General features: G+C 36.6%; 1 protein-coding gene across 4 annotated transcripts in view; it reads right to left on the minus strand.

The window, feature by feature from the left end:
• prr5b (proline rich 5b (renal)) overlaps window positions 1–13,806 on the minus strand; it is a 38,344-nt gene that overhangs the window by 11,858 nt on the left and 12,680 nt on the right. For 3 of the 4 annotated variants that reach the window (XM_066668049.1, XM_066668050.1, XM_066668051.1), the window contains 2 exons: window positions 8,180–8,293; window positions 3,978–4,058 (listed from right to left, as the gene is read on the minus strand). In XM_066668049.1, coding sequence (XP_066524146.1) covers window positions 3,978–4,058; window positions 8,180–8,283 — 185 coding nt within the window. In that variant the 5' untranslated portion in view covers window positions 8,284–8,293. Of the gene's footprint in view, window positions 1–3,977; window positions 4,059–8,179; window positions 8,294–9,686; window positions 9,853–13,806 lie in introns of those variants that run through there. The other variant, XM_066668048.1, reaches the window with a different exon arrangement.

Raw genomic sequence — 13,806 nt, forward strand, 5'->3', positions numbered from 1 at the left:
TATGTAATTATTTTCTGTAAAGTGGTCTTGTGTTATGATATGCAACAGAACATCTGTCACTTTCTAGACTTCTCTAAAATTAATATTATGTTTTTTGAACATTTTTTTAAAAACCTTTAAAAATAATACAGGTTAGTCAGTTCTGTTCTGAAATGTTACTGTATATTTGGCGTCTTTCAAAAAAAGACTCTGAAACATTCATTAGGACTTGCTTGACTAAGACTTGGGTATAGGTGAAACAGGAAGATATTTGTAAATATATTTGTTAATTAGCTCATTTTCATGACATTACAAAAAATGATGAACTCCAAACGGGCTGTTTTTGCAGCTCTGTTTCTGTACATGTGTTATGAATTGGGGAGTTAGGTTCTAAATCAAAATCTTTTCATACAGTGTAACTGACCACTAAAGTCCAAGGTTAGAAGGTTAGAATCACAGCCCGCAATGTAAAGACACTGAGCTTATTGAACTCAACCAAACCCACCTTACAATCTGAATAATGTGGTATAGTCACATTACCACCATGAACACATTTGATGTTTTAAGAACCATCATATCATCTGCCTCTTATTTAACTTGTACGCAGTCTGAGATGTCCCAATATGCAACAGGATTCTTTTAAAACCTTTGAACTTTGCATTAAATCACAAGATTGGCCTTCTGTTCCCAGCAAAGAAGTTTTTTTTGATGGTTGAATGAACAGGTGCGTCCTGTTCCTTGTGCGACGCAAACTGATGAGGTTTCTGTGATCATATAGATGCAGGAAATGAGACATTAAGCTATAAAACACTTGAGTCCCCATAAAAGCAACACCATACAGAGATTAGTCAGCGACTCTGCACTTTGTATGTTATAGCTTACATAGTTTACCAGAGCAGTTTGTCTTTGGTTTTCATTTACTACGTTGCACACTGGTATTCAAAAGGGTCAGGTAATTGCAAACAGTGTAAATTTTCCAATGACAAAAGCTGATTCCACAATATTGTATGCTTAAGTTTGTAGTGGAAAAATATCGTCTAATATTGATTAGCTTATTAGTCTGGTCCACTACATTCAGCATTTCAGAAAAAGAAGGGGAAAAAAGGCTTGTCTGTAACTTAGTTACGTGGTGTGTTCCTGCCTTACGGCCAGTGATTCTGGGTAGGCTCCAGACCCACCATGACCCTGAACTGGATAAGAGGTTACAGATAATGAATGAACAAATGACCAATGAGATATTTTCTCTAAATCGTTCACCCTTCAGATAAGCAACAACTTCATCTTGTGGTCATTGCAGGAACGTATTGGTGTTGTCCAAACCTCTATGAGGCCGATTAGATTTCTCTGTGATCACACCTACAAGGTAGAGATGTGAAGCACATGTGCCTAAAAACGGAATTAAGTGTCATTTACCGATGAAACCGCAGACTACTGCTAGGAAACATTAAAGGAGTCCCATTTGAGAGTGCCGGACATAATCAGGTCTGTGGGTCATTCACTCTGGCCCATCTCTCTTTTACTCATACACATTCACACATGCACAAACTAAGTGAGTGCACTGTCATTTTGATGAGGCTTAGGAAATTTCAACCATGTTAAACCACATTAAATATGTTTTAAAAATGTAGCAATTACAAAGCTACATATCATACGGTGCCTGGGAAGCATGTGTGGGCAGCTTGATGCAGGGGAACAACTATGACATGCAGTATACTGGGACACTAATGGCTTTCTCTGTTTTTGTGGTTAATTTCATGATTCCCTTGGTAGCAAACCTCACACTGCTCTGCTGTGTTGGTGCACCTGTTTGTTCAAAGCAAATACAGGAGCAAAAAAAAAGGAACTAGAAGAGAGTGAATTTCAAATAGACTTGCACAGATCAAATACATCAGAGGCTACATTAAGAGATTACATATTGAACATGGGGCAAAATCTATATCTGACTGTAAAATGGTATTCAAAAACTGAGGGAGCCCCTGGTCAAAAGATTTTCTATACCACAGAACACATGTTGTATCATTACTGCTTTCTTGCTGAATATTCAAATTTCTTGGAGAAAAAATAGATGAGAAAATGTGGCTTTTTCAGACTATCTCTAAGAAAATATATGAATTGTAGCAGATCATTTTTTAAGGAACATTGTATCCACAAATCCATAAAATAATGATTTAGGGGGGTGAAACAGCATTGTAAAATGAGTTAAAAAGGGATTTACCTATTTTTTAAAAAGTTTTAAAACGGGGTCTTAATGAAACATCTGTGACAGACTTTGATCAAAATACCAGTAGAATCATACAACACAGTGCTTTTCTTGCCCTGTCAAAACAGTCCCTATCAGTATGACTTGTTTCAGAGCCAGTTCCTTTAAATGAGAATGGGCCACACCTCAATGTAGTCTGAGCACCCAGGAAGTTAATGAGGAGTCCAGACCTATAAATGGACATACTTTTGCAAGTCTCTGAACTCTACAACAGCACAATATCAGACTTATTTTTACAGTTAATTTTATCCCATATTTTCTGAATTAGGCATTCCACAATATAAATAAATAAATAAATTCACTTTGTTGTTGTTTTTTTCACACTTTGCAGGTTGACAGGTGCTGCAAATTTCCAATTGTAGTCATATATGCACTTTTTTATAATAAGTATCCTTAATAATAAAATATTATAATGTGTAACAACTGAGCTTGTTTGTTTTACAGTGAAAAGAGTGACTGAAATTAAACCCAGCAGATCACAATCAAAAATGTGTTGGTCTATTTAAAAAGTGTTAACAGATAGGTGTGAGTATGCGTATATGTGTGTGTGTGTGTGTGTGTGTGTGTGTGTGTGTGTGTGTGTGTGTGATGCCCTGAGATAGGCTGGTGCACTGTCCAGGGTGTGTTCCTGACCTGTGCCCATTCATTCCATGTAGGCTATAAACATGATAAAGCAGTTAAAGAAATCCAATGGATAGGAGTGAGATTCCTGCCACATCACTGAAATAAACAGCTCACAGCAGCTCTCTTTATCTAATGTAGATCATCATAATTCAATTATGTGTAGTCAAAAAGACTTCATTAATTTGTTTATTTTTTTTAAATCATGGATTTTCGTGCAGCTTCTCAAATAATTTGAAATGATTATTATTCTCACAGAAAAAAACAACCAGATTTTTAAGTCTAGTTTTATAGACTGCTCCTTAATTTTTTTTTGATTCATTGAATTAATTGTCTAAATAATTGATTACTAACATAATGTTTCTGTAATTGAATAAAAAATCAATTTGTAGCTCACATTTGAAACAAAACAGCCAGGTTCAGATAATAACAAACGTATCAGGTTGAAAGGATCTGTGACAAACTAGGTCAGTTCTGTAGAATTCTTTCAGTTTTACGTTTATCTTCTCAGTATCAGTACCACAAAGAAGCATGATTACTCAGAAGGTAAAATGGTTTGGTTTTTACTATGTCACATTCAGGTGGACACATTGAGAACATTACAATGAAAGACTCACATTGTTAAGCATGACTTAAAACTGTGAACTGGTCGAAGCCGCCCTTGTGGCCACCACTGTGTCTATTGGTCAAAACGACATGTTCAGTTGCAATAAGTTCCTGTAATAACAGGAGCAGATACAACCTGCAAAATACCTCAGGTTTATTCAAACCTCTTTTACCACACTTTGATCAACTCAGGAAAGTCAACATGTGGTTTAGCTCCTTTGTTTCTGTAGTTCTTTTTACATAGTAGGGTGGGTGTAATACAAAGTATCAGTTTCCACTTTTCAGCAAGTGCATGGTATTGATATGAAACCTCTGATATCAGACAGAGTTTGATGAAGGATTCCTCAGTGCATAAATCTTTGGGGCAGGGTTTTAGACAGTTCTTCATACTTTTGAACTTAGTTATGGTAGAATTAATTTATTTATATGCACTGCTGCAATGGTATTCTGTGTGCATTCATGCACAGACACAGGTTGTCCACTCCTAGGAATGAAAAGTTCTAGTGCTTACCTAACCCCTTCATTCAGGGAGTACAGCTCATTATCTCCCAGGTCCTTCTTCTGGAACACTGCAATTACTGCATTATGGATGCTGCAGACAAGACGCACACACATTCACACAAACACAACAATCAGTAAGAGCAGTGGTGCGTCATATGACAAAGGCAATACGCATGCGCAATAGAATTTTTCATGATACACTCTGTAAATGAAAATGAGAAACAACTTGATTCAACACATGAACCTTTCTGTTGATTTAGCAGTTTGATTCAGTAAACACTCTTAACACTTTTAATTATTAAAAATAAAAATTTCAGAAAAGTTGGGATATTTGGTAGAAAGTAAAAAAAAAAAAAAGAATGTGCGATTTTTAATTCCCTTGAACTTAGAGTGGCCGCTTCATTACCCAAAAAAGAGGACATTATACAAGAAACAGGGAAGTATGAAATTAAAAAACAAAAGATGGATAAAGAAACATATAACCAAAACAATTTTTCTCCTCATCAAACATGAGATTCCAAAAGTTTGCTATTGTCTGGGAATTTGTTTGTGTGACACCCGCACATCCTCCTGCAACACTTCCCTCAAGGTTCACTCAAGGGTATATATTTGTACCTTTAATTAGGGAACATATTATATCCTGTTATAATTGTAGATTTAAAAATTACATTGATTTCATCAGCCCAATTATATCTCAAGTACGTATATTATGTTCTTTTATTTTACATAATTCTATAAATATTACTTCAGGAGAAGAGAGTGTAATGTGAATTTGGGGAACACAACTGGACTTTTAAACCATTGTTGTACCTTAATAGGCCTTCTGCCTTTATTAATGCAGGTTAATGTACAGAAACGTTAACCTGGGTAGGTCTAGGAAGATAATAATATTCAGGGAGCTTACACATTACACATTACACATACAGCTCTAGGGGTGATAAGACTATCACCCCCTCCTTTTTAAAATTCAATTTGCAGAGTTGGAACCCATTACCTTCAAAAGTCCCTTACTTTCCATATAAGCATAATAAACTAGGAACAGTATAATGTTCCAAAGAAGTTTATTCATTTTTTTATGAAAGAGATTCTTATCTATGCTTCAAAGCCTTTCTATGCTTCCCACACTCCTTTATGCTCAGTTATAAAATTATATATTTGTTGTGCAGAAAGTTTTGCTTATATTCAACTTTTCAATCTTTACTTGTTTTTTTCCCCATGAACAGTTAGAGATATCACTGGTCTATGTCATCACCAGTATATTAAGATGTGTTTATGTAATTATTTTACAAATTTGTGGCCACTTGGCTCCGTCAGTACATCCGCTATAGCTTTTTTTTCTGAGAGTGTACAAAGCTAAAGCTTTGATCTATTTTGAGATAATTCCTCTTGATGTGCTATTCACTAAAAACACATGGGTGAATACACACCTACTGCAGTAGAAGAAAGTGAGCTCTGATGTCACATAATGCTGCTAAACCAGTTAAATCTTACAAGCGTGTGATCCAATGACAAAACAAAACCCTAAAGTCAAACATTTAATTAATTTGCTCCTAATAGGAGGATAATTAAGTATCTGACCGCCCTAAACAATTTAACTGATAAAAGCAGAAAAAACGATATCCAAACTATATATAATTTTATTTTCTAAACATAAACAAACCTAGAATTTGATGCCTGTAACACACTCAAAAACAGTTTAGACAGAGGCAGGTTTGACTCTGTGTTAATCACTTTTCTTTTAATTACAATCTTCAACCATTTGGGATCTGAGGATAACTATCTGTTGCAGTTTTGCAAGTGGAAAGTTTGCCCAATCTGGCCTGATACAAGACTTCAGCTGCTCAAAAGTCTGTGGTCATTTTTTCTGATTCTCCACTTCAGTATGTGCCACACATTTTCAATAAAAGAGGCAGGTCAGCCAACTACACGCTCTCACAAGCATGTTTATAAATAAAGTCACGCTTTTGAAACTTGTTGTGCAGAATGGTGCAGAACCTGTCATTGTCTTGCTTAAATAACTATGGACTTCCTGGAAAAAAGATGCTGCTTTGATGTCAAGGTATATCTCTCTAGAATCCCAATATACACCTCCACATTCAATGTATACATGCAAGTAACTCATGCTGTGGGCACAGATGCACAATCGAGAGTTGTTTCTGCTTTTCACTACACAGACAAAGATTTCTGCAGATGTCCTGAGTCTTTCACAGTATTATGAATGGTAGATGGTAAAACACCTAAATTCTTTGCAGTCCTGCATCTGGAATTTTTTTTTAACAGTTTAACAATTCTGTCAAACATTTGAGCCATGACTCATCTTGGCTACAAAGTCTGAACCTTGGGTTCTTTGAGCCTTGCTTCTTTTATAACTTCTATATTGACCTGATTATGGAGGAAAATTTAAAAATTGTGCAAGCTTTGCCACTGTCCCAACTTTTCTGAGTGTGTTGCAGGCATTAAATTCTGCATTTGATTATATTTCGAAAAAAAAAGACACTAGATTTCCGCATTTATTTCTGTTTGGGATTGTAATGAATGTCTGCATACTGGATTTCAGGGAAAGCTTGGAGATGTATTCCTTCTACCTCCTGTTTTATGCTAACTGCCCCCAAACTCATGTTTGGTGAAATACATCACCTGGTATATAAATATATGAAATTGTAGCATGTACAAGAGCAAGTTGTATCAGAAAAATGCACCATGTCTGACTGGTGAAACATCAAGTATCTGCAATAAATCTAAACCTGGAGATTTGTTAATATTCTGTACAAGAGGAATTTGATGTGACCAAAATCAAAATATTCAGTATGACCATATACTGAACAGAAACAGTTCCATGTAATCAATTTATTTAATATAAATAGCTTTTTTTCACTTTTTTCTTTCTACATTTTTCACTCTCACTGATCCAGTCACAATTGTATAAACAGCACAAATACCATCCATGCGTTGTTCTTTGTATGTGTGTGTGTGTGTGTGTGAGAGAGAGAGAGAGAGAAGGAAAATTGTGAGACGAAACACAAAGGCCTCTCTTCTCTGAGTGACCCCTTTGTGTTCGCCTCTGCATCTCAACCAGCTGATGGAAACGAGGGTCGGATGTTTAGCACCACTGAACTCCAATGCGGCTCTGCCAATTTAGCCCAGCCACTGCACAGTTAAAACCTACCTACTTAATATTACAATATGAAGTACATACTGTACTTAATATGACATATCTACAGTAAACGGGTCTAAAAAATTAGCAGTGTATGAATAACTGAGGGAATGCTTGAATCATATCCTGTGGTGATAATGCTACAGAGTTAGAAAAAAAGGTTTTGCTCACAAGGCAAAAACAATGCAAATGCATTCTCCAAAACAAACAACAGTGAAATAGTTGAAGAGTGTACTTTAAATGACTTTCAAATGTACTCAATGTACTATGTCAAATGTACATATACACTTTTCCTGTGCCTTTCACTAAGCTAAGCTGTTTTTAAGAAAATTCAAATAAACAATTATTTATACTTATATATTGTAATACATATATAGAAATATAGTACAATTATATTCCCACTGAAACAGAATAAGGCACAAATATATTCCTAAGTATAGGTACTGAATATGTATTCTTGATAGCACAACCCCAGTGTCAATGTAATATTTTTCTTCTGCAAGTGTATAATGCTCTCTGTGAAAGGAAAATGTGGCACTGGCTGAAGTAACAACCCTACTTTAACCCACACACACAGACTGAGAGACACAAACACACACACACACACACACACACACACAAGTGACAGAGCAAAACAAACAGGTGTGGGCGGCTAGAGAAATGCAGGGTTCCTCTCTGTTATCTGTCTCTCTAATATCTCTCTTTGTAGAGATATGAACCAATCAGACAAATATTTTATGCATTGTAGTAATTACATAGTAGAGTCTCATGGAGCATGTGCATAATTTGTTCAGTGCAATGGGTCTTTTTTTCTTCATTTGAGCTCTGTAATATCCATAATTTATTTTAACTTACAATATCTAGCATTCATATTGTGTATTCTGTGCTACAAATGCTTAAATATTTCTTTTTTAATAGCAGATGAGCTAATAACCCTTTGAGTAGCACTAAAGAAATGTACCAGTCATGCTTAATTCATGCTAGGATTCCAAAGAAAGCTCCTGGTTTAATGTTTTTGTGTGTGTGTGTGTGTGTGTGTGTGTGTGTTTGTGTTTTACCTGTTCCAGGTGGCGTTAGCCCCGGCCCTGTGCTGCTGGGTGCCCCTCTCCTCCAAGGCTAACTTCTCACTCTTGCCCAGTTCGCTTAGGCTTGGAGAACTCATCAACTTCAGCCTGTGAAGAGTCCTCATGGTCAATGAGAGAGAAGTGACCAGCACACTGCCACACTGCACCACCACCAACAAAAACAGAGTGAAAGGAGAGCAACAACCAAGAGGAAGAAAGAGAAAAGGCAGAACTCTAGCAAGGTGCAGGATGGTATAGTCTCCTCCCCCTCTTCTTTCCTTCCTCTCTCTCTCTCTCTCTCTCTCTCTCACCTCACACTGTCGCTGTCTCTCTGTTTCTACACCTCGCTCTCCCTTTTACTCTTTCTCTGTCACTCTGCAACTCTTTCACTCATTTTCTTTCTCTCTCTCTCTCTGTTTCTACACGTCTCTCCCATTTATCTCCCTTTTACTATTTCTCTGTCACTCTGCAACTCTCGCTCATTCTCTTTCTCTACCCCTCTCTCTCCTCCCTTTTAATCTTTCTCTGTCACTCCCAGCAACTCTCTTTTGCTCACTCTCTCTCTTTCTGTCTCTGTCTCACACGCTTATGGGAAATTACAATATATAGCAATATAGATGATATTATAAAATGACAGGGGAATTGGGGAATAATGCCTGTATGAGCAGCTGTGATTGTCAACTGCATAAAAATAAAAGTTCTGTTCTCACACAACCAGTCTAAAGTAGGCAAGAGGAACTGAGTGGTTTCACACTCCAGTTATCAGAGACAAAGCCCACAGCGCTAAGCGAGCACTGGCGCATATGCACACATGCACACATACACATACCCAATCGCCCAAGTTAAAAGGACACACTTCCATTATTTACTTTATTTAATTGCTTCAGATATGATACACATTTTTTCTTTCCTTCTTTCATATTTTTTCGACAATGGAAAAACACCTTGACCAACTTAGACCTCCTCACGACCTAAAGATACAGAAGATGAAAATATCTTCTAAGCCTAAATGAAAAGACTCCCTTCTTTTAACAAACTGAAGGGAAGTTTTAGAATGGAAGTTGTAAAATAAAAACCTACTTAAAAAACTAAATAATGAGAAATGATACTGCATTTAATTGTTGAGCTTTCTGTGATATTTTATGTTAAATCTATGTTTTCTGTCATGTCCATGGTGTATTCTTGTTTTGAGATCGATTACTCTGGGTAGGCTCATCACACACGGTCAACATAATAAAGCGCTTCTATTTTTTATCATTGTTGCTAAAATTTAATGACATAAATATGATTAGAAATAACATACATAGCGAAGTTTTTTTGAGGGCACTTACAGGCCACAATATCATACACACTCTCCCACTCTCTCTCAAACACACACACATAAAATAATAATAATAATAATACAACCGCAATGACCAACTGCACTAATGATCATTTGTTCACCATCATCAGTGAAACAAGAACCAACCAAAAAGAAAAACAGCAAAAATATTCTACTTACTCCAGGAAATGGATTTGCGCATAACAACTGAGCTCCATGGATGAGTTTTAGCAAGCAGGTTAATGTCAACGTAGAGAGACTAGCCAACATAAAGGCTCTAAACCAATGAGAATTCCTGACTGGTTTTACTATCAAACTTCGTCTGATGTTCAGCACAGCATCTCATCCACACTTCACTAAACAGCGCTGCGATTTAGTAGGATAAAGAAGTGAGAGTCAAGGAGGAAGGATCCTTTCCCTTGGTATGAGACAAGCTTCTCATTCAAACCAATCAAATAAAGCTGCTGCACACACAAACCCACTCACACACACACACACACTCTCTCCAGTAAAGTACAAATTCAGCTTTGTCTCATCTAATACGGGAAGTGCTTTTTAAGTTGAATTACAGAGAATTTAGAGAAAGAGAGAGAGAAATAGTGAGTGAGTCTGTGGGTGTGTGTGTTTGTGTATGTACTAGTGTGCATTTCTAAGACAGCAAGGCAGATAGCCTTTATGCAAGAGAGCAGTACTGCATGCAGATTTGGGTTCAGTGAGTGTGCAATATATTTTTAAACTTGCTGCACCATTTTATCACAAAAAAAGTTCTAAAAATAGTACAAAACAACAGCAATATCTACTCTGTTATAAAATAAATAAAATCTCAAATTCACACATTTTACAGTGTTTACACACCCAGCAAAAAGATCTACTTGATCCCATATCGAACTTTACCATTCCAAAATAAACAGGAACACTTTGCTCAACACTACATTTTACTGAAATATGACTCACTCCCATTACGGTTAAAATACGGATGTAGTATATTCCTCAATGTAGACACGCATCACAAGATTAAGCAATTAAAAGAGTACATACAAACATACCATAAAGTAAGGTGGTTTACTAAAACATATTCCAGATATGGTAGATAACATTCTTAAAAACCTTTATAGTCTAGTAACATGTTTTATAGGCAAATTTATCTCTTCAAACAGCAGGTTTATTTAACCTTAAAATTACTTAAAAATATCTTTTTTTTTTTTTTTTGCCCGAGGCAACGACCTGCATTGTATCTCATAGTGGACTCTGAACATAAATTCACCAAATACAGGTGCTGTACAAGTTAATGTATTTCAGTAATTCAGTGAAAAAGTCCAATTCCTATAGATTTATCACAAACACAGTGATATATTTCATGTGTTTATGTCACGCCCTTGTCCTGTCATGTCTGTTTTCCCCGCCATGTGCTCTCTTAGCACATGGCTCTGTTTGTTATTGTCCATGTCTCCGCCCATGTCCTGCCTTTGTTCCTCCTCAGTGTTATCTGTTAGCCTGCCCGTTCGTTATCTGCTCCAGGTGTCCGGTGTCTGTGTCAGGTATTTAAGTCCTCATGTGTCACTTCCTGGTTTGTTGGTCATTGTTTCCCGTGTCATGTTTCCCAGTCTAGTCTGTCTTTGCTATTGTCTCATTTCCTGTTGTTGTTTGGTCTCATCTATTCCCCGCTTAAGTTTGTGTTTGTTTTATTATCTTTTGTTTAATAAAGTTTGCTGTGTTTTAGCAAGTGGGTCCTCCCCCGTCAGTTTGCGCGTTCCTGACAGTTTTTTCTTTTTATGTTGATGATTATGGCTTACAGCCAATGAAAATACAAAAGTCTTTATATTTTTATATAATATTAGAATATTATTTAATTTTAAAAATTATTCTTAATACAGAAATACTGACTTATACTGAAAAGTATGTACACTATTGGCACTCAATACTTGTTCGGGGCTCCTTTTTCATTAATTTCTGCATCAATGCAGCATGGCATGGAAGCGATCAGCCTGTGGCACTGCTGAGGTGTTATGAAAGCCCAGGTTACTTTGATAGTTGCCTTCAGCTCGTCTGCATTGTTGAGTCTGGTGTCTCTCGTCTTCCTCTTGACAATAGCTTACAGATTCTCTATGGGGTTTAGATCAGAAGAGTTTGCTGGCCAATCAAGTACTGTGATAATGTGGTTATTAAACCAGGTATTGGTACTTTTGGCAGTGTGGACATTGTACTTGATATAACACAGTGGACCAACACCAGCAGGTGACATGGCTCCCCAAACCATCACTGATTGTGGAGACTTCACACTAGACTCAAGCAGCTTGGACTGTGTGCCTCTCCACTTCCTCTTACTCTGGGACCTTGACTTCCAAATGAAATGCAAAATTTAATTTCATCTGAAAACAAGACTTTGGACACTGAGCAACAGTTCAGGCCTTTTTCTCCTTGGCCCAGGTAAGACACTTCTGGTGTTGTCTCTGGGTCATAAGTGGCTTGACACAAGGAATGCGACAGTTGTGGCCCATGTCCTGGATATGTCTGTGTGTGGTGGCTCCTGAAGCTCTGACTCCAGCAGAACTCCTTGTTAATCTCCGCAAAATTTTTGATTGGCCTTTCTTGACGATCCTTTCAAGGCTGAGGTTATCCCTGTTGCTTGTGCAGCTTTTCCTTTCACTCAATTTTTCATCATTTTGTTTGGATACAACAGGAGGGTGTCAGTGACTGCTTTCTGGACATCTGTCAAATCAACAGTCCTCCCAATGATTGTGTATCTGACTAAGGGGCCAATTTAAAGGTTTAGGACACCTTTGCAGGTGTTTTGTGTTGATTATTATTTTCTGGCATAATGACTTTTGGGTTTTCATTGGCTGTATTGAATTATTTAAATAAATGAACTTTTTGATGATATTTTGATGAACTTTTTTGATGATATTTATTGAGATGCACCTGTACTATTCAATGTTATGTTTTTGGAAGTGCTGGATTGCTCAGAAAGTGTTACCAGAATTATTTTATCCTATTCTACAAAAACAGTAAACAAATGTTAATGTGTATCCTTGCTACTGACTCGAAGCTGATTGTTATGTATGTAATTAATGTCCCTTGGATTCATTAACATACGCTTAAAATAATTAACGTTTATTTACTGGCATTTTATAAGCAGTTAAAGGCACAGTACAAATAGTGTGAAGGTTTATAATAAAACTCCCTTTTCTAAGAACACAATGCTGCTGGTTGCATATTAATCGGTAGCTATGGTCTGTTTACTGTTATAATGTTATGGTGTTCATTAACAAATTTAAAATGACCAAATGTGAATTAAAAAATTATATATATATAATGTATATATATATATATATATATATATATATATATATATATATAATGACCATATATATATTCACATGCTGAAAACAAGTCTAGTGTGTTTACAAAACCCCAGTGCCTGTAATGATTAAAAGACAAAACAAACTGTCTAAAGTAATATTGATTTTTGCTCTTTTGGATTACTTAAGGTGAAAATGTCTCCAAATTCAGGAGATGGCTAACTGCATTACAGGAAGTACTACAAAACTAAACAACAGAGAAGTTAAACTTCAGCCATGTATAAACAGCAATAGTTTTTTCCTCAAGCATAATGTTTCACCTTAAAAGAAGTGGAGCTTCTGAACTTAAACAAACCAAAGAGAACTGCATTTCCCCACAATCTTTGACATCCCCTTTAAATGTTCAGCCCACAGTAGAACGTAGAACACAGGGACCCCCTCCCCCAGTTACAAAGGGGGTATTTTGCACACTGCTAGAAACCAAAAGGGAAAAGCTGGCATGATCACTAGAGGGACAGCCAGAAGAACAAACTATAAAGACCTATTCGGATTTTATGTGGGGAGTTGGGCTTTTACCACAGGATGTCAGTAATATTTATAATGGATTTGCAAAGGTTATGAGGGCAAATAACTTAATTCACATGTAATCCTTCAAACAATTATTATACTGCTATATATACTGTTATAAACATTCTAATGGTAGTAAGTTCATGAGTATGATACACATTCGTAGCACATGTGTAGGCTGCTACTGTGTTAAAAATTCCATATAGCTGCCAGACATTTCACTCTCTGAGTAATGCCTTAGGTCGTCTTGTGGATTTGAGTGTGGTGCGTCATTCTACACTTGAGGTTAGCCACCTACTTGAACAACTCTTCTGATATGTGCCACATATTACATCACTAAATGCCTTTCTGCATAGAAACTTATGAAGCCCACATACTACAGAGTCCACCTGAGGTGACAATTAGAGCTATGTTTCAATTTTTTGCCAATAGAC

Source organism: Hoplias malabaricus, chromosome 4 (assembly GCF_029633855.1).
Source record: "Hoplias malabaricus isolate fHopMal1 chromosome 4, fHopMal1.hap1, whole genome shotgun sequence".
NCBI lineage: Eukaryota > Metazoa > Chordata > Actinopteri > Characiformes > Erythrinidae > Hoplias > Hoplias malabaricus.